The sequence below is a fragment of the Rhopalosiphum padi genome, chromosome 3 (assembly GCF_020882245.1).
Source record: "Rhopalosiphum padi isolate XX-2018 chromosome 3, ASM2088224v1, whole genome shotgun sequence".
Taxonomy (NCBI): domain Eukaryota; kingdom Metazoa; phylum Arthropoda; class Insecta; order Hemiptera; family Aphididae; genus Rhopalosiphum; species Rhopalosiphum padi.
The window spans coordinates 49816129-49839144 of NC_083599.1; the positions used below are offsets into that span (position 1 = coordinate 49816129).

At 25.8% G+C, this 23016-nt stretch overlaps 1 protein-coding gene across 7 annotated transcripts in view; it reads right to left on the reverse strand.

Annotated features, from left to right (window-relative positions):
- Nucleotides 1-3922: 3922 nt before the first annotated feature.
- The window catches only part of LOC132927994 (piezo-type mechanosensitive ion channel component-like), a 40716-nt gene continuing 21622 nt past the window's right edge, over nt 3923-23016 (reverse strand). For 6 of the 7 annotated variants that reach the window (XM_060992542.1, XM_060992544.1, XM_060992543.1 and 3 more), the window contains 35 exons: nt 22722-22988; nt 22496-22622; nt 22166-22362; nt 21845-21993; nt 21635-21778; nt 21386-21549; nt 21173-21315; nt 20914-21090; nt 20739-20847; nt 20453-20643; nt 20122-20323; nt 18823-18918; nt 18499-18664; nt 18218-18403; nt 17973-18148; nt 17720-17873; nt 17303-17466; nt 16176-16526; nt 11087-11223; nt 10940-10992; nt 10495-10520; nt 10250-10425; nt 10086-10174; nt 9298-9559; nt 9067-9233; nt 8696-8989; nt 8482-8629; nt 8190-8401; nt 7974-8132; nt 7781-7907; nt 7480-7724; nt 6592-6776; nt 6268-6510; nt 5959-6190; nt 3923-4903 (listed from right to left, as the gene is read on the reverse strand). In XM_060992542.1, the coding sequence (XP_060848525.1) occupies nt 4606-4903; nt 5959-6190; nt 6268-6510; nt 6592-6776; nt 7480-7724; nt 7781-7907; nt 7974-8132; nt 8190-8401; nt 8482-8629; nt 8696-8989; nt 9067-9233; nt 9298-9559; nt 10086-10174; nt 10250-10425; nt 10495-10520; nt 10940-10992; nt 11087-11223; nt 16176-16526; nt 17303-17466; nt 17720-17873; nt 17973-18148; nt 18218-18403; nt 18499-18664; nt 18823-18918; nt 20122-20323; nt 20453-20643; nt 20739-20847; nt 20914-21090; nt 21173-21315; nt 21386-21549; nt 21635-21778; nt 21845-21993; nt 22166-22362; nt 22496-22622; nt 22722-22988 (6216 nt within the window). In that variant the 3' untranslated portion in view covers nt 3923-4605. The remainder of the gene's footprint in view (nt 4904-5958; nt 6191-6267; nt 6511-6591; nt 6777-7479; nt 7725-7780; nt 7908-7973; nt 8133-8189; nt 8402-8481; nt 8630-8695; nt 8990-9066; nt 9234-9297; nt 9560-10085; nt 10175-10249; nt 10426-10494; nt 10521-10939; nt 10993-11086; nt 11224-16175; nt 16527-17302; nt 17467-17719; nt 17874-17972; nt 18149-18217; nt 18404-18498; nt 18665-18822; nt 18919-20121; nt 20324-20452; nt 20644-20738; nt 20848-20913; nt 21091-21172; nt 21316-21385; nt 21550-21634; nt 21779-21844; nt 21994-22165; nt 22363-22495; nt 22623-22721; nt 22989-23016) is intronic. The other variant, XM_060992545.1, reaches the window with a different exon arrangement.

Consider the following 23016-nt stretch of genomic DNA (forward strand, 5'->3'; position numbering starts at 1 on the left):
CATCATATTACGGACATTTATGCGATAATATATAGACTAAAAATTATAAACCCTAAATATATTAGGAATTTAATATTTAAAAAACCGGTAAAAGTATTTTATTATATATTATACCTTTTCTTGTGTATTAAAGCTTATTTTATCTTAAGGATTGTTCTACCTGTTTTTTAAAGCATTCTGCGAGAGGGTAAATAGGGGTTTGGGATGGTTTAACGTTAAAGCCTCCGCTATTGATTATTTTTTGCATCTAGGTCACTAGCAACTATTGGTTTTATAGAATTAAAATGAAGTTTACTTTTGAAAAACGTAAAAGTATAATGCATGATCGAAAAACTATGATTAATAAATAATTTATATTATATTATATTATTTATTAATATATAATTACATATATCTTGTAATTGCCGTTTGACGTAAATATAATAATAAATAAATAAATAATTTAGTAAACACTTTTCATATACTTAAAAAATTAATATTAACAAAATACTAATTATTTTTTCATAACCCTCTCCCATAAAGAAATCCTGTCATACTGCGCATGAACTTGTTAGCTTTATAATATAATATATCCGACTTTGTTTATCGGTAGGTTTGGTATCTATAAACCCAATGTAGGTAGATATTATATTAATTTATTATTCACATTAATTATATAAAAATAATATTTGAAAATTATTTTATAAATTCTAAATTAAATCTATTTAAAAAAAATTTTAAGATGTCTTAGAATCTAATATTAAATGGTTCTCAGAATGCTTTATTTAAATTTTCTAAACAATCTAAACCGTTAGATAATCCCTTTATAGTTTATACTATTCAATAAAACACCAAGCAATATTGAAACCTTTGATTTCGGCAATATTGGATGCTCTATAACAAGCCAACCATCAGCACCAATAGAAATATTTGATGTTCTAGCTGTGTGTATATTTTATATTTTATAAACAACGGGTTTCAATAAATAACCGTACACGAGTAAAATGGTAAGAATTTATTATATTTATAAATAATATATATCATGATAGGTACCTATTATTAAGCAAAATTATCGATTGACGTTAACAGTGTAGTAATATATTATATTTAGATGGTGTAAACTGTAGATGTAGATCCCGAATTGAAAGTACTTTTTCTCAATTTTCAATATTTTGTGACTTACGTGTTAGGTACGTCATTTCTCAAGCTGTTGGTTCAATTATGTAGGTCAGTGCCGTATTTAAAAATTTAATGTAACTACCTCAATCAGGCCCGTATTTAGGAGGGTACGGGTATGCACATGGCCGGGGGGCGGCTCGTCTCAGGGGCGGGAAAATATTTTAGCAAAAATTAATTTTAAAAATATAATGGAAAAAAAATAATCGCATTTTAATATTTTATTGAATAATTGGAAAAAATTACATTAAAAAAAAGAAATTAGAATGTTTTATTATGTTATTAGTTGTTAATTAAAAAAATATTTAAATTTTTTTAACTACATATTAAACGATTTTTATCAATTAATTGATTACTTATATTTTAATATTAAAGAAGCCTGATCGTGGATGTAATAATTAGTGTAATATTAATATTATACTAATATTATTAGTTGTGGCGGGGCCATAAATTTAATTATGCCCGGAGGTGCCAAATTTTTTAATACGACCATGACCTACATAATTAAACCACCAGCTTGAGAAACGACATTCGCCACTGCTATGGCTATATATGCTACTGTTGATAATAAGAGGCCAACTTTTTTATTTTGCCTAAGGCCTAAACCAGACCCTGGACCTGACTGGGTTGTATATTATATAAGTCTGTTATAGATGGTCTCTAATCAGAATCGTTTTTCAACGTAAAAATATTATAATGAATTTTTGAATTCAAATTTAACACATTTATTACAGTGACCTACTTAAAGGCGAAAACATAAATAGGTACACTATACAGGGTGATTCTTTTATCATAAATTACTCATTATTTCAAAAAGTATTCATGTTTTTAAAAACATTTTTTTTACATAGTTTCAAGTTGTTAAAAAAATTATATTTTTTATCTTTATATTTTTTCAAATTTTTTACTTTTTTAATGACAACATAGTTTTAATTTCATATTCCAAAGCAGAAGTTCTGAGTATTTAGATTTTTGATACATAAAAATCGAATTTAAGGTGAGTAGTTTATGAGTTATGCGTATTTAAAGTATAGATACGCGGAATAGTGGACAAACATTTTTCAGGGTACCCCGTACCACTCCACTCCGCGCAACTAAACTTTAAGTACTTATAACTCATAAACTAACTCGTCCTAAATTCGATTTTTATGTATCAAAATATGAATCAGATTACATTGTGCAATATACTATGTACAACCACTTTATTGTTAAGTTTATAGATAGGTTCGTATATTATCGGTTATGAGTGTCACGTACGAGGTATGAATAAAATATCTAAGTATAGTTTTCTAGTGTTCTTGTTATGTATAAATGCTATTCGATATAAATGTGTCAATGTGTGCAGTGTACTGTATTTAATTTACTTTGCCCGGGCAATCTCGTACAATGCCCAGCTAATATATGATCAATACGAGTATTAAAATGATCATTATTACCTCGCGGGCATTGTGCACAGTATCTGGATTTCTTATTTTGCTCGTAACACACTATTACATACTTACCTACAAGCATAGGTGCAATTGCACAAATACCTCAAATATTTAGGGGGAGAAGGCTGAAGTATCACAAATAATAACTGTACTGGAGGTATTCGCCCCTGAAATTTTTTACCACTTAAAGAATTTTAAACTACTTCAAATATGTTAAAATAAGTGTTATCTAAAATATTACCTAGTAACTTAATAGTATAAAATATTCTTACAGTACATTTTAATATCTAATTACACAATGGACATATATACCTACAGCAATATTATGTAGGTAACTAACCTTTATATTTTTACAATGTTCTATGCTTTTGCCTTTTTCATAGGAAATATACAGTTTATTTACAATAATTTCTGTATAAATTTAATTTGAAATGTCACTGAATCTGTCTTGAGCCATAGAAATATTCAACCGTGTTTTAACACTTCACATTGCACTAAATGAACGCTCACATGTTGACGAGTTTACACTGTTTACAGGGATTATAATTACAAATGTGTATTTGGATACACAGATTTTTTTAGAATTTTAATAAAGTCAGAACAATCAAATATTCAAATGTTTTATTTGTTTGGTTTACACAAGATTTTGCCACCATCATTTCTGCTTCTTGAGAATAATTTTTAACACATGTCAATTTTCATTAAATTAGTTCCTTATTAAATTGTTATAGATTATTATTAAATTGATAAAGTAGTAGTAGGAAGAGAAGTAGAAGTAGAAGTAGTAGGTACCTACTATGAAGCAAAATATGTAACAAAACTGACCTCATAGTAATAAATATTTTATAAATTGTTTGCTTTTTTCATAATTTAATTTAAATAAATTTTTAATTAAAATTGCTAATTTCATACTTTTTTCAGAAAACCAGTCTGTCAAATTAACATCGTCAATCACAAGATAATAGGCATTTTTACACCAATATTCTTTAGAAGAAAAGTTTATATAATTATTTGTACATTCAGCGCCAGTTAATGTAGTTACATGGGAGTATTTTAATGCTTTAGGTTTAATTATTTTTCTTTTAGATTCTGTAAAAATTAAATTTTATGATTATACATGGACGTATGGTAGTTACACAATTTTTTAACCCCTTTTATTGATCGCCAATTGAATATACTACCTTATATTTAGTTAGTTCATTTGATTTAATTTAAAGTGATTGATTAGTCCTAAATGTTACACCATTTATGCAAACAATTTATTATCAATTTTAATATATGGTTTTGGTTTATTATAGGTTAGATTCATATTCATTAATTGAAATAAAACAAATTGATAAACATAAAATGATGATGTAATTATAATAACTGTGTGGATGAATAAAAAAAATTCACAATGTCTAAACACTCTAAACCGTGTTATAATACGTACATGATTGTAAATTATGTAAGTGAAAAGTATAAAAATATGCTAAACAGCTTATGAAAACAAGACATTAATATACTAATATTAATTTGCATTACTTAATTAAATTACTTATTGCTTTTTTTTTAAATGCACAAAGGTTATTAATCAAACCGTCTTAATAGTGTATGTAAAAAATAACGAATTACAAAAACAAAAAAAAAATGTATAAAAAAAATAGACATAATTAAGTGAAGGAAATAACAACCTTAAAATAGTTATTTCTAATTAATAAAGCACAGACAAAGAAGTGCAAAAAAAAAAATATTCATATTTCATGTAAATACGATTCAGCGTGTAAATTAGGTATCAATAATAATATGACTATTTAATTATTAGAATAATAACAATGATGCATGAGAGACTTGAGACATACAAACATAATATATAATATTTAGTATTACATTAAATGAGATTATGTGAGAGTTCATGGAGAGAGCCGTCGTGACTTTTGTTTTATGTTGTATCAGGTTTATCAAGTCCAACTTATTAATGTTATAGGTGATCAATACAAAGTCACTAGCTTAGATTTTAGTATTACATTATATTATGAGATTATGCAGAGAGTTCTGGGAGAGCATCGTCGGGATCTTCATTTGATGTTGTGTCAGGTGGCCGAGTCCACTTAATTAACGTTTCAGGTGACCGATACAAGAATACTAGTTTAGCGAATAGGTCTTCTTCCAAATCTAATTCACCACTTTCTCTCACCAGATAAATATCTAAGCACAGTTGTAAGATCCTATCTACGTATGGCATATCATCAAACATAATTTTGGTTGATATACCGGTGAAAAATCCTCGAACAAACGTATGAACGACAATAACAAACGTTGTATACAGTCCAATAATCCTATAAAAAAAATAACATGTTATTGTTTAATTTGATCATGACTTTTATTTTAAATGAGCTTATGTATAATTGTATACATTTATTTAATATTACAAGTAGAATAGAATGAATTCAGGGAGTTAGAAAATCTATAGGTACATTAGAACAGTGGTTCCCAAAATATGCACTATGGTGTCTGTACATAGGTGTTGCGGTATTGTACAATTTTAATATCTGATCTACAAATAAATTTGAAACTCCAAATGACAGTAGCAACGGTGACACAATAGAAACAATAATGATTATTTTGATTAAAAAGACATTATACCCGCATGTGTTATCTCTGTCTTACTAACATACATCATGGCGAATTTACGTTCAACAGAACACATTTTGTGTTAGCTTTAATATCAGAGTAAATTTACCTATTACCAAATTTAAAGGTAAGAATATTATCTAGAAAATGTCATATGCTTTTATTGATACTATGATTTTAAAGTGAATTATAGCTATGTAAAATACTACAACTTAAAAATGTTCATAACTCACTTTAAAATCTAATATTAAAGCTAACATCACAAAATGAGTTCCGCTGAACGCAAATTTGGTATGATGTACGTTAGTAAGACAGAAATAACACATGCGGGGTATAGCGTCATCTTAAGATAAAACTTAATGTGATTATACAAAATACTGCAGTACAATGTCTGCTAGTATATTCCATTGATTGAATATCAACAAATAAATTAATACATTTTAATAATTAATACAAATTTACAATATATATATACATGTATATATATATATGTATGTATAATTATAATAAAATAAATATTTACATTATTATTACTTGTACATTTTTTTAGTTTTTATTTATTTTTATCTATTTCTCATGGTTAGTGATGACTTGAGGAAAGCGATCTGAGAAAATTGTTTATTAAAGGCGCTGCGAATCGATAAAGTTTGGGAACAGTTGTATTAGAATGTTATTTTATTATAATAATTTTTTTTTTAGTAGTTTTCAATAAAAAATATAAAAATCATAAGTTATATACTTAAATACAATATTCATTTACCCTTTTCCACTAATGATGTTCAATGTTTCTGGAAATGCTTTGTCATTAAATGTATATATTGTGAAGTTCCTTTTGTTACCACCAGGAAGACATGAGCTTTTGGGCAAATCATACAAATAACGAGCAGAGCTTTCATGAGGACATTCTTCATACAAGTCCCACCATTTTTCACTATCATTATTATTATTATTGTTACTATTTAAAAACACACTAGCATTCATATATGGCTCGGCTAGAATTAAAAATGAAAAAAATTAATAAAAACATTAACCAATTTGATTGACAATTATAAAATTAAATATTACATACTTTCATTACTGATCATAAGTTGTGATACAGCTTTTGCCCCTCCAAATCCAGTGACTTTAATAAACTTGGGAATTAAACCATACAACATAACACTGTGATTTTTATTAGTAATGAGATTAGCAAGTTCTGCACAAATTGTTTGATTAATAGTAATTTCATGACTATCTTTAACATCTTTTGGTTGTTCTCCATAAGCATTCTTACGATTAATAACCCAATCAGTTTTAACTGTGTAAGAGGCATCTATACAATTATTAATCAAGGGTACAAATTAGAAGTGTAAAGATAAAATTAAGTAATATAATAAAACTATTCAAAACATACTTGGTCCACTCAATTGTTGTATCATGCTTTCCAATTCAGGTGGACTAATTGACCATGTATTTGCTGAATGGGTTGTTATGTAAAATACACCAACATCTTCATAATCATAGTTGGATAAGAATGTTTGTGCTGATCTTGACTTTTTGTACACATTAATCATTGAGTACCAGTCAGATTCGTCAAACCTAATAATTTATAATATTATTATTAGGGTTTGTAAGTTTATGCACTAAAAATTCTTGAAAATGTAAGTCAATATGCTTTTAAAAATGACAAAAAATGCATTCATATATACAGTAGTCAGAAAAACATCTTTAATTGTGCAATAAAAACTTTAAAATATGTAAAAAATAATGACAATTAATTTTTTTAAATTTCTAAACAAAACTTAATTGTATCCAAATGTTTTTGATTTCAATCTTCTAGGAATAAATAAATAAATTCATTAATTTGTTTGAGGATATATTTATAATAGTTTTTAAATGCATGAGTAGATAGTATTTTTAATGTTTTCAAAAACATTTTGTTTTTGATAAACAACATAAATTGGTAACTATATTTACATATAAAAAAAATAACAGTATGTCAACAATTATTTTAAATAAAAAATTAAAATGCTTTAGAAATGTAAAATAAGGGTACAATTATGCCAGAATATGTTAAATATGTTTATTACTTTGAACAATGCAATTATAAGCAAATAAAAATTGTAAAAATTGAAGAAAATGTCTATGTTAGCTTACGCTTAATATGACTAGGAAATATTTATGTGTAAAAATATAAATTTAAAGGCCCTGGTTACTAAATACCAATATTTTATGTATATAACATTAAATACTTTACTAATATATCATGTATTTATTTTTGAATGTTCAAAACAACACTTACTTCTGAATTGTACCTTCCATACTCATAGTATATATTGGTTGGTTAGATCCAAGTTTAACATTTAGATTGATACCTTCGGGCAAATTAGGTTCTCCTACTGTATTCCCAAGAGCAAATAACACTAGTGGAAACGAGATAGCAGTCACTAAACAGATCAAGCATCCACCTCCAATCAAATATTTTTTAGCTGGTTTAATTTTAATTCCTCTAGGATTTGGGTATTCATTTTCCACACGCCTCGAACACTATAAAAAATAAAAGTTAATATGTTGTTTATAATTTTATGCTCATGAAATAATACTTTTAATTGGAAAATATGTGCAAAAATGTCTTCCATTTTAAGCCAATCTGGTAATGTCATTGATGTTTCAGTCCATACCCAGTCCATTATTGTTCTCAGTTCAAATACAAATGGACATAACATAAAACTGAAAATAATCAAAATTTTAAATATCATATAAACTTAAATATTTAATTATATCAAGTAAACTTACAGTTTGAATAGAATCATGTTAATATAGTTGTAATTTTTGCATAGAACGTTTCCAAGAATTCTTGTAGGATATCCACTTCTAATTTGATATGCAGATAGTAATAGATAAAAGCATTTTACCATATACCAAAGTTGAGGCGGAAGTACAGCATTAAATTGTCTGGATAGTAAAATTAAAATGTGAAAATTTTGATAAAAATTGTCATATTAGTCTTACCTTTCTGTAACTCCAGGTAATATGAAAAACATCCATATATGAGAACCAATTATTAATACAAACTGGAATAGTATCTTTCCCAGGATATACTTTCTTAAATAAAGCAACCGATCAACAGTGATTAATGCAAATTGAAGAGTCAACATGATTAGAAATGGAACAGGTACTTTATTTTCTTCGAAGTATTGAGAAACGCCACCATCACTTTGAGACTATTAATACAAAATAAATACAACTAAATTAGTAAATAATTAAAATTAATTTGATTTAATTTTAAATGAAAATTATGTACACCAAAAGCTGAGAATCCAAAAACAACAACAAATATATTGAAGAAATCACACAAAAACATATAAGTATAAACATCAGCGTTGACTCTAGAGCTTGAATCTATTAATTGTTCAAAGAAGGACACTAGAGGACTGCAATGCTTTTTGAGACTAAAAATAAAAATAAACATCATTATGATCAACAATTTTAAATATATATATAATGTTTGTATTTACGATAATGGCATTATTTCTAAGAGATTGTCAGTTTCTACTGAGTTTGATTTATCAAATGACTGTTCATATGATTTTTGAATTAATTGTACATCCTTGTTACTAGATTGTAAAAATTCTGGAGCCAACACAACAGTCGTTTGTTCAGTACTTGGATCGTTGTCTACAGATCCTTGGTAGCCCTCAGAACCCATTGAACATCGTGTATCGATTGTATCAAATAAAGATATTTGATTAATAGGTGTTCCTTTAAATGATAGTGAACTTTTCCAGAGACCCAGCGATTTTAACATGGTTCTAAAATAATTATTTAAATTTATTGTAGGTAATATTAGTGGATTATTTTATTATATATGTAATAATAATTTTATTACCGGTGGAAGAACAAAACAAGAAGTAAGAATAAATCATATGTCGCATAGTTTGGTTTCTTCTCAATACCAATAATTCTTGGCAGAAAGAATGGCATGTTGTCGGTAACAACTTGTTGATTCCACGGGATCATATCAAATTGGAACATACATTTAATGACAACAATTACCTAATTTAAAATATAAAGTTGTAAAATAATATGAAAACATTTTAATTTTGGTATCCAAAATTACTTCAGTGTAAGCGATTAGAGTGACCCAGAAATTCTTTGTTGGCCTAGGAACAGTGAGTGTACCCCAAAGAAAAACCATCAATGGCAGTGGTAAACTTAAAATGGTGGCAGACTTAATCTGATGCAAGAATATCATAAAATAACACACCAAATCAGAGTGTGATATGATTGCAAACCAAAGAGCGAGAATGAGACGCATAAGCTGAGGTTGATTGGAGGCATTTAATTCTTGTTGTTCTTCTAGTTCTTCTAATTTTTCAGCACTATACATAGTAAATATAAATAAAAATGTAATTTTCATAAGTTCAAATATGGTAAAATTATAAATTATATGTAGCTAAATATTATGATAATTTGTATTTAAGTTTTGCCATAAACTATTTAAGACTTGATTTCAAAATCATGTCTTTGTTATCTACAGACTTATATTTATAGGGTATGTATAAAATATATTTATTTTTAAGCAAAATAAAGATGCTATCATAATAAATAAATTAAATTAAGTTAGGAAACATTAATATTTTTAATTCAGTCAAAATAAATTCATTTTTGTAGGCTACATTAATGTTTGAAATCTATAACTCTATATTATAATAATTTATTAATATTTAAATATAGTTATATTCATAATGTCAATAATTATAAAAAAATATTGGTCCTAATATATTGAATAGCACTATTCTAATAAATATTTTTTTTTAAACAAAGAATTATATATTTTTAACAATTGAGAATGTTATTCTAAAAATTAGGTAATATTCTGAGACATACTACAGTTAGATTACCTACCTTAATGTAACACTTTTACCAACAAATGGCATAGGTTGCCAAATCATTGATGAACCTGTTCTTAGACCAATTCCAAATCCTCGATTTTGCTAAAATATACAATATACATGTTATATTAAAAATCAATTATGCAATTATTAATATAAATTTTAATAATTAAATACTTTTAACGTTTTCTTTTCAACTGCTAGTGTACGAATAACATATCTATAGTCTCGAGAAATTTTATTTAATTTCCTTATCAATGTTTTTGTTGAACTATTGACAAAAGCCATGAACAAATTAATATTTTCTTTAATTTTCATACTGAATGATTTTAACTTATCTCCATCTTGAGTATCTAAAATTATTCAACATACATTATGTATGCGTATATTATTATATGTATTTAATAAATGAAATAATTTACCTTCTCTTAAATCCTCACCATCGCCCCTAAAACAAAAGCCAAAATAATTAAATCAATAGAGCTTTTATGCAATTTATCATGATTGCAATTTTTACAAGTGAAATAATTTACTTATAAGTTATGAAAAAAATGTATCAGATGTTAATGTAGTTTAATATCGTTTTACATAAAAATGTGGTTGATAGTTAAGTTTTAGGTATAAAAGTAATCAAAACAATTGAATGTAGAAATCTAATATTTTGTAGGTAGACAATTGTTAAAATGTTACAATATACATTGAGAAAAGTTGATTTAATATTATTGAGTTTAGATTAGATAATAGTTTATAGGTATGAAATTGTTCTCAAAGCCCAAAAAAATGTTCATAGCTCTAACAAGCTTAACAGGTTTTTACCGTACTATTAAGGTACTTATAAATAGTAAAATATCTGTATTTAGTAATTACATTGCTAGTTTACTTGTTTCACCAACAACTGATTTATCCGTTTCTTTCTTTTTCTAAAAAAAATTTAAAAATTTAAATTGAAGACTAAATATATTTAAGTATTTTAAATAAAATAAATTAATGTTCATAACATTGTGATATATTTACTTTATACACAAATTGGTCTGTATCAGTTTTGTCTGAATCTTCAAGTGAATCATCACTTAATTCATTATCTTTTTCCACAATTGAATCTAATTCATCATCGAATTCATCAAACATGTAATAATCACCTGAACGAATAGCTGTAAATAATCAAAAAACCGTTAAGTATAAATATTGAATAATATAATAAGAAAATAAATAATATACAGTAGAACTATAAAATTAACTTTGAATAAATGATAATTTATGCAACTTGTAATATGCTTAGTTATAACTGCAGTATCAAGAAAATCTAATTTTTTTTAACTGTTCCATTTTTGAGTAATCAAAGTTCTACTGTAATATTAATGGATCCATAAAAAATAAATAAAATCATAATTAAAAACAAATGTAAACATTGTGCATAAGAACGCTAAAAATTTTATCTTTCAAAACCAAACACTCCATGCTTGAAATTAATAGTGGTTTATTTATTAATTTATAAAATGAAAAAAAGAAAGTTACTGAATTTATCATAAAAATAATAATAACAAAACTAAGCCATATTTATTTAAAAATAGTGAGTTTTATACAGATTTAAGTGATTGAAATATGTTTCTACCAATATTAGAATTAAAATTGATTATAAATTGCATTTTATGAAAATAATTATTAAACAAATCACTTAAATCTAATTTGAAATATTAATACTAAATTAGTAAAATTTTGTGCTGCGTTAAAAATATTTAAAAATCCATGTGCACAAATTGTTTTTGAAAATTGAATATATTTTATTAAATGCAATTAACAATATTAAACAAATATTACCATGACCATAACAAGTATATATATTACATTGGTACACAATTAATATATATATAAAATAAATAAAATGTATAAAAAGGCACCTCTAAACAATACATTTAGAAAATTAGAATAACATTTATAGCTATAAAAGTATATATATATTTTTTTGATTTTGGGTACTGTAAATATTAACTTAAATTTAATACTAATAATAACCTATTTCTAAAATAAAATGGATAAAATAAATATCATTTATAAAAAGTATAATTGCTATGTAAAAATTTTATGTTTGTTATTAATAAACACTTTTAGTGTATTTAAAATTTAATAGTATTTATGATAAAGTTAAATAGAGTTTTATAACCAATTATCATATGCATGTGTACATAAAATTTAAAATAATAGGTACACACACTTTAGTATTTTACTGATAATCTTTAAAATATAATTTAAGTAACTAAACTTTATTTAAAATAAAGTGCATTAATAGACATTAAATTACATTATCATACAAATAATTTAAAATATATATATATAAAATAAAATAAGCAATTTTATCTTACAAAAATAAATAAATAGATCAATACAATTTATATACAAATAATGTATAAAAATACCTGTATAAAAAGAATAATTTTATATATAATTACCCACCCAGTTTTATATATTATCAATACTAGTGGTGTAGGGGCAAAGCCCCGCAGGTTGATAATATCAATTTAGCCTACCCAGAAATAGAGCTCAAGTTGTGCCTATGGTTAGACTATATTACTAAATATATTTCATGATGTTTTTTACATATACATAGCTAGCCATTTATTTTATTTATAGTAATATGATAGGCTGATATAATTATTTTAAATTAATATTTTATTATTATAATAATATATATTTATACCATATTATGTGTATCAATTTATTTAAGAATTTAATACCAATTTCTAAAAATACCGTAAAACAGTATAAAAATAGATTCACAGTATTAATAGATAATATCTAAAAATAAATCAAAAATGTTATTTCTTATAGGTATTAATCTCATAATAATATGATTTAATACATATTATGTAAAAGTTTTAAGTTTATAAGAATAATTGTTTGAATTTATAACAAAATGATTTATATCATTATACATCATTAAAAAACGTAATTTTATTCAATTTTGAATTTCTTAAAATATCTATAAAAAAATTGTGAGTATATTTTTCAGATTATTTAGTTACAGTATCAAGTACTAATGAAGAATATTAAAATATAATTTCAAACCTTAGCTATTAAAATTACACCATTTATATAAAATGATAATATAAATGTTTGGTGTTAATTACATATATCTACTATTTTTTTTTTTTTTTAATCAACAAAATATAAAAAATTGTTTGATTGTAAACAGTTGTTATAAACGAATTCTAATGTCATAAAATTTGACCTTTTTTTAATATAGGTTGTAAATTTATTAAGAACCTTGTACTATATTTTTAAATTTTAAGTATAAGCAGAAAAGCTTTTAAGAATTTTTAACTAAAAATAATATGTATTTATTATGTAATAAATTTTATTAAAATTCTAAATTTAAATTATTTTAAATTAGGTATATTATAATTATAACAATACATTTTCAATATTTTTTAATTTGGAAATTAACCACTTATTAAGAATCGTGTTTTAACGCTTAAGTCTACCCAAAATATTTAATTGTAGAGTAAATACATTTGAAAGATATTTTTAAGAGTTTCTTAGTTTACCTACAATTAATTAGTTAAAATTACGGTGTTACATTGTTACTTTTTTAGTAATAAAAAACTTGATAACTAATTCCTAAGACTACTTGAAATTTCAAAAATAGGTAAACTAAATGCGTACAACAGTGTTATTATAATAGTATGGTTGCCTTATTTGTTCCTCTAAGAATTTAAAAAACTATTAATTATGTTTATGAGTCATGGTTAAAGTCCAGATTTGTATGGGCTTAAAAAGCTTAATTAATATACTTATATGTAGGTAACAAAAATCATTGAAATATGCACCAAATATGCTCTTAAAATTACTTCACTCATCTAAACATTAAATTCTTATAACTCATATAAACTACCTGCCAATTTAGATTTTTTTTGTATTGAAATACTTCAAAAAAATAAGAAAATTATAATAATAAAAAATATTAAAAAAATATTGTTTTATTTTAACTGGAAATTATGTAATATTATGTAAGATAAATATTTTGAAAAACATAAATAGATTTTTAAATAATGTATCTTGTTTGATAAAAAAATCACCTAGTATAATAGTTATAAACTGATACATTTAGAAATCAAAAATAAATTATAAAAATACCTAAAAAAAAGCACAAATAAAATAAGATAGTTAGATCATGTAAATTTACTTGTATATAATAGTAATTAATAGATTTGAAAGAATATTTTCTTTTCATTAACTTTTTGTGCAATAAGTATAGTGTGTAATGAATGTATTTATCAAATACTACATGAAATAAAAAATTATTTTTAATAAATTGATTAAGATTGATATACTTGACGATGTCAACAAGTCAGATGAAAAATTATGGATTGCTAATAAAAAATAAAATAGTAGAGATACAGACATCTAATGAAGTCACATTTTATAGTTACTAGTGGTTTAGTGAACAAATGTAGAAAGCTAACTCATGTTAGTGCTGGTTTATGACTTATAATAATACTAATAAGTTATTAGTGTTAAAGCACATCACATATTCTATCTGTCTGTGAGAGTACATAATAATTACGAACCATCGACTTCAAATATCAGCCAACAGCACATCTACATTTCACCTGAAGTTGATTTTGTTTATTTTTATTATTATCTCCAGTTGTATACAATACAATAAGCTGAAATTTGATTTAAAACGAAAATCATCAATCAAAAAAGCACGGAAAAAATATTTGTATAAAATACGATACTTTTTGTGAACGTTGAGCATAATAATATGTTGTTAAGTATGCTATTATAGTGTGGGTATTAGTGGCACTACTACAATCTTATGTCTGCATTTTTTTTTCAAATTTAATTCAATGATAGTTAATATTGCATAAATGGTGTTAATGAATAATGATATAATATGTTATGTGTGTATATATTACCGTCAAGATTTAAAATAAATGTAGGCATTACATGGACAAAAATAAATCCACATAAACAATAAATGTTTTTGATTTTAAAAAAATTAACAAGCTTGAAGGTGGTAGAAAAATACATTTTTGGGAAGCAGCAAAGTACAGCAACCCTTAAAGGTTCAAAAGAGTTTATAAACTATCTAATGAAACTAAAGACAAAAAAACAGAATTTTTAAATTATAAATGTCAAGAATGCCTCGACCAAATAAAATACATAAAAAAAAAATTACATCACTTATTTAATATGGATTTATTAACCAAGAAAAGCTAATCATGAGAATTGTCTAAAAAATTAGGCATTATAATCATTGCCTAGGAAACGAATAATAAAAATTGAGATTTATCATTGATGACTTGACGGTAACAGTAACATATTGATATAATATTTCTGTTGATTTATAGTAAATTTTCTACTATATAGACGAAATACACAATTATTGAATAAAATATAAATATAAATTCTTGTGATATCGTTGCACAAACGTGTTATGAAACTCGTAAATAACATTATAACACTATTACATCATATGATATAGCTACCTATCTAACATATGAGAATAGTTGAATCAAATCAAAACGAGACAACAGTAGGTAAGTACCGCACGATAATGACAGAGTAAAATATATGTGTATGTGTGCACAATCGCCCCAATCACCCATCATAACAGATATTTCTCACAGCAGGACCGCCAGGACCGGATTGGCCCACCGAGTTATCGAGTAAAACTCAGTGGGTCGCTCAAAATATAGGCCAGCGATGAGTGTTTGGTCGTAATTATTTTTTTTTTATAATGATGATAAATTAGTACAAACGCCAATAGAAAATATGATTAAATCGAACTATTAATAGCTGTATAGTTGAAGTTAGAAATCCTAAAACTCGGTAGCTGGCCAGATACCTTGCCAATCCGACGCTGGTTACCTGACACAATGATAAAAAACAATATATTATATTAAGACATTTCAAGCCGAAACAATATGTACAGCTCTATATATACAACGATAGTATGCGGTCTCGAGAAAATAGCTCGCACACCGTATGTACACGTATAGAAGATATGTTATATTCATTATGTATTTTACAAGTATAGTATATGTATAACGTTTGCGGGGTATGTGCAAGCAACACGCATTAGCAGAAAACGGGTACACACAAGTATGATGAGACGTCGCCGAGGCGGACCGTTTGCGCGGGTACCAAGTGGACGGCACGCCCAACGAGGACTGTCGTCGGTGTTGCGCGATCGTCGGCGGCGGTGAAAACACGCCCGAGTAAATGGCGCTTTCGTCGAACGACAGTGGCCGCCGGTGCGCGGTGCTGCTGAACGACATTCGCTGCGGGTCCAGGTAGCCGTCCAGTGACACGGTCAGCACGGTGGACGTGGGCGTCGGCGGTTGCAGATAGGACAGCGTGGGCGGTTCGTCTTCGAGTGGCGTGTGAAAACTTTGGACGATCGAACTCCCGGACAGGTCCCGGGCCAGCGGGGCAAACGCGATTTCTTCGGCTGTTCGCATCGTGACGTGCGTTTTTTGTTTTGTTTTAATATTTTCGTTAGTATTTTAATTTCCGGCAAGTAGGCGGGGGTAGGCGAAAAAATACACACAACGATTTTATATTATTACAGATTCGTGTAAACGACGCGTGTAGTTAAATGGAAACAGCTATGATGAATTTTCAGAGCAAAAAAAAAAAAAATACTATTTAAACCGTTAATATACTCTTGAGACATGCGTATCTCGTACGGTGTCATAGTACATGGTCTTACTAGGAATAAACAAAAATCAAACCAACAACAGACAGTAAATCAAGAAAATATTTTGAATTTATCTTTCATATAATTATAAAAATTAGGATTACTAAAAATTTTTTTTATGAAAAAACTGTCTATATAACCTGCCAAACAGCCATCATACCTGCTCATATACTTTATTTTGTTTCTTCTAACTTTAATCAATACACTAACATATAGTCAGTATTTTTAGCATTTATATAATAATTACATTTATACTATGTAAAAGTAAATTTTAAATTTTAAAATACTAAAAAAGTATCAAAATTTCAATGGATATAGCTCAGTTCACTTTTTAAAAAGTCATCCCATATACAATACCCATAGCGCTATAAAAATGATATTTCCAAGATGATCACACTTATAATTTGATACATACACAATATAAACTTTACCTGTTTGATATGTATTAATACCTATTTAGATAGATAAGCAATGGATCTAAATTAAGTTAATTTGATTTTAGTAAGATTAAAAATGTATCAATATACCTTTTTCATGAGATTCTGGATCTTTGATTCCAAAACCTTGAATTTTCTTTTGAGTAGCTTTGATTCGATCCATTTTTGATTTGATTTTTTCTAGGACCTTTCGTTCTGATTCGTGTTGTTCTTGGATTCGTTTTTGTGAAAGCTCTTGAATTAATTCAGCCCCTCTAATAATTTTCAAATTTAAATTTGATTAAAAGAAATGAAATTGTATAATGATTTAGATGATATATAATTAATAATTTAAGAATACCTATATTGTTATTTTTAAAGCCTTATTTGTTTTTTAAATTAATTAATTTGTTTTTTTTTAAAATAAAAATTGAAATTTATAATTATTTAATAATTAATTTTCTAGAATAATTCATGCATGTTTATATATTTTTACAAAAATAAAATACAATAATAAATAGTAATTACCTGGAGGCTAATATAGCCATTGCTTTTGTTTCATCTACGATTCTAAAGAAATAATGACTGTTGAAAAGACGTCTTTGGAAGATTAAAAATCCAAAACATAAAATATCCCATGCTAAACCAACATGTTCAATCGGTATCTCACAATCATCATTGTCTGAAAAAATATTATTGAATTAATGTAATTTTTATAAAAAAATTTTAAAAGAAACTAAAATATTTCTAAGGTAATACAAATAAAAATAAAAATAATTACCTGATGATGTTATAGCTGGATGGTTAGTAGAAAACTTTTGTATGCAAGAAATACCAAATAGTTGTATCATCCAACAAGCTTTCATTTTCATGTAATTCATAAAAATACAACCAGGTATTTGAAGTATAGCTTTTAAAGTAATAACAGTTATATTATACAGTATTAATTTATTCCACCTGTGAAAATTATTGTTCAGTTAAAATAAGAATGACAAATATAGTTTTAAGATATAATGTATACAGTACCATTTAAGAATAACATTTACTGGCCGAAGATAATAATCATTGCCTTGCCATAAAAATATAAATGAACCAATTAGATATCCAAGAGAAAATAGATTAACTCTATTGGTACCAGCCAAAAACACAATGGCTAATGTGAACCAAATAAATCCAATGAGAACAATACGTTTTAATATATCAAGCCATGATCTAAAAAAAATATTTATAAACTTATTAGAATTATTTATAGGCTAAATTACATAAAATATTGTAATACTTTTAATGTTTTACTATGCTAGATTTACCTTATATGAGATACAAAGTCGGGCACTGGATTTATAAAACTGGGCTTTTCAGCTTCTTCAATAATTGAACGATTTGTTCCTCCTGGGTACTCCACGTCTATATGTCTTCTTTCTATTTTGAAGACAATAGATTGACGAGACACAAACAATAATACAATAAAATCACCTTCAAAATACATAACATTTTCTTATTAAAATCTTTAAGAAATATTATATTATAGATATTTAAATCTATATGACAAATTAAACTTAAAATATTAAACTAAATATTAGAATATTCATTGTATTAATTGAATAATATATTATGATATTAACTGATCTTACATAATAATTTGTATGCATCTGGAGGCGAATCAGGGTCTGGTAAGAACATCCAGTCACGGAAATTCTTCATAATTTCATTTTCATCCCAGGGCCATTCTATAGTAAATAAAATAAAAATTAAAATGTTCAACTAAAATGTCAATACTGAGAGCAGAGCTTTCAGATGTAATAGATATATTCATAGACAATTATGTGGTTTTTTGCTATAATCTATTCTTTTGTACATACAATTTAATGATAAAGAATTAAACAAACATTAATGAGATTTAAGTGTGAAAACCATAAACAATAATCATTCAATTCATAAAAAATTCAAATTGAATCTAAGAACTGGTCACTATAAACATTTGAAGTTATTTTTTGTTTTTAATGTTAATGAAATAGCAAAAAAAAATATTTTTACATGCTAATTTGAATTTAATAATAATATATTTAGGTATAGTAATTAATAAAATTAAAAAAATGTAAAAGTTAATTATAATAATATTGCAAAATTGGAGATAATAAAAGTCTAAAATGCATTAACAAAACCAAATTTTTCTATTAAGTAAGTAAGCAATAATAATTATTATCATTTATTTCTGATAACAATACACATATTTATTTTATAACCATTAGCCGATAAATAATTTGGTCTCAATTTTCTTAATATATATTGTATATATTGATAGATATTATGATTAAATGTAACCGACCCAACCTAACTTCTATTTACAGGAAATTAACTTTTAAATAAGAATACACTGGTGATGTCAAATGTCTGATTTATACAGCAATAATTCAAAATTGTTTCTATAGAGCCACTCACTTATCAGTGTTATTTATTTTTAATAGACAAAGTTTTAAACTATCTTAAGAGGACGTCACATTCGCATGTGTTGTCTCCTTCTTACACACTTACGACAAAGAATATTTTCGTTCACCACTTTAAATAGTGTGTTTTTAGTTTTGATATTAGAGTGAATTGACCTATTATCAAACTTTTAGATTATTTGTATTCTTTCGTTGGTTTTTTATGATATTTTAATTTTTAAGTGAATTATGAGAATTTTCTAGTATTTAATTTTTTCATATTCATAACTCACTTAAAAATTAAAATATTGTAAAAATCCAACAAGAGAATACATATAATATTCTTATCTAAAAGTTTGATAATAGGTCAATTCACTCTAATATCAAAACTAAAAGCACACTATTGAAACTGGTGAATGAAAATATACTATGTCGTAAGTGTGTAAGACTGAGAAAACACATGCAGGTGCTACGTCATCTTAATGAATTATTTTAATTATATCTCACGTAAACAAAGATCTGGAGGCAGTCCAATGACGATAGCATATTGTAATGGTATGGTAATAACAACAAAAAACATAAAAATTATCCACACTTTTGCTAAAGTTCCCCTCGATAACATTACAAAAGTCATTAACCATAATGCATAAAGTACAGCATAAAAGTCCATCCTTGTTCCAACTAGTACTGCTACAGCAATAAGAGTTATCTAGAAATAGAATTATAAACTCTTATTAAATAAAAAAAATAAAAATACAATAAAACCTACAAAAATAACAACTGTCATAAATATTTAAATAAAATAAATACTAAATATCAAATTATATATGAATAATACCTCTACGCCAAATCGATAAAATCCAAAATTCAATAAATACTTCAAACAATGAGGTATATCGTGATCTACATCTTTAAATGTAATACCTGGAAACATTCTTAAAGGTTTTGACAATGGTCTACCTTTTAAATGTCTCTTATATTTTTGTCGAGTTATAACAACTCTATGCAATGTTATGACAAAAACTATAGCTGTAAAGAGAAGTACATAATTTTTTATAAATAACAGTTTATTTTAATTTATAATTTGAGTAGGCATGCAAAATGCAAATATTTAAAATACTTACAAATATATCCTTTAAGTAAATTGAGTAAAGAAATATTAGCTGTAGACTTTTTAAATCCAACCCAATTTGCCGTATTATAATCTTTAGTTTTATCTGGTTCATCTGGGTCCTTTAATAAAATATTAACAGTATATAAAATTATGAAATTGTATTTAATTGTATGATCAATACGTACTGGACATGTGACATTCCATGTACCCTCTCGTATATATTCAATTTGGTAAATCATCTTGGTAAGTAACAATATAGATACATAAACGGATATGATATAGACAATAATTGACTGTATACGACTATTAAATACTAATGATATAGTCACCAATACAACCAATACAAAATGAACCAAACACACCTAATAACATTTAATAAATTAAAAAAAATATAATTTTAATTGCTGAGTATTTTAAAATAATACCAATACTGTATTAGCTTACTTCATATACAGCCAAAAACATGACACACAACAATATGATTTTTATCATGTGTAATTCAGCATACAGCCATGCTAACTCAATAATATATGATAAAATTGTTTTAATCATTTTGAAAAATGAGCGTAATTTGACTTTTGGTAGATCTAAAAAAAAAAAAAAATTATTAATCAAAAGCCTTAACAAAAAATAAAATAAAATAATAATAATAATTACTTTTGAAGACTTTAAAAGATTTTCTCTCAGATATAAAGCTTGGACGTGGAGGATGTTTTTGGTATTTATTATCTGTAAGTGAAATGCTAGAATCTGTAGATTCTTTGTCACTATTTGAAGTAGAAGAATTGCCTGGTTTGGATGGCTTAACAATACTAGTACCACTGTAAAAATTTTATGAATATAAAAACATAAATTAATAAAATTATAATTTTGATAATAAACATTAAGAGTTTAAATTACACATACCGGCTCTTAATATCAGATATAGCCAAAAAATCTTTGTGGAAATAGTAAAGTTGAACAACAGTTATGATAACAAAAAATGTTGGAGTCAAAAGTCGTACAAATAGCTCACCAGTTTCAAATTTTTCCAAACCTATATCTAATTGTCTACAAATAAAAATAAATATTTATAGTCTGGTCAACTTATTTTTAATCTTCAATGTATTGACTTACAATGTGGGTGGAATTTTTAGATACTTTTCCCAATAATATGGAAAATTATCAAACTGATATGTGTATGTCATAACTAATATCAGCATTGAATAAATTATGACTGTAAGCCAAAAACCATACATAATTTTTCTCCATAAAACCCAAGACAACTAATATAAAACAAATTTAATTAGTTTTAATAATATTAAAAATAGATACATTTTATAACATACAGATATGTCCAGAGGTTTTTTTGAATTTTATAAAGGAGTTTTTATGTAATCCAACACATAATTAAAAAACTTTTGAGAAACACTGTAAAAAAATGGGTAAAACTCTTACTTGGAATGTTAATAAAAATATTAATGCCAGTGCCATATAGATTATTCGAAATATTGTCATCCGTTCGCCAGTTATGCCAATTCCAAATAACACAAATGCCACAACCCATATCCAAAATTTGGTAAGAATAATTTTAGCTTCTTCGCCAAGTCTCTGCATTAATTGACTACCCTTTGTACCTGAATCACCTCCCATAGCTAGTGAAAAAAAATATACAATTGAAACATTAATTTAAGCAATTAAACAAAATGAAAAAAAAAGTATTGTGAATTAATAGAAAAACATAAAATATTTAGATGTTACTTATTGATTACATTGGAATAGTTTTACCTGTTGCTGTTCCCACTGTAACTTGGAGAGGAGCAATCATATTAGCTACAGCAGAATGACTTCTAGCTTCCCTCCTTTCTTGCATATATTGTCTCATTGTTATCCAGAACATTGTTGTAAATAATGTCTATAATTAATAAAGGCCATTGAATTAGTTAAAATGTAAATAATATTGTGTTATCTACTAAACGTTATTGATCGTAAACAAAAAATAAAAACATATTACCTTTATAATTAAAGGCTTGCAAGGAAAATGAAGAACTTTGGTAAAACCAATTTGTTCCAAATTCCAATCTTGAATAGTTTGAGGTAATTCAGAATCATTTAAATTCATTCCGTATAAAAATTGCGATAACAGCAAAAATTCTGCATAGAACACTAAAAACGGCGATGATCTTAGCATTGTTTTTCTTTGTTGAGGAACCATCCAAGAAACACTAGCCCATAATAGCAGTACAAATGTTAACCAACTGTGATATGTAATACTCCAAGCCTGTTAAATAAATCCACAAATATGCAAG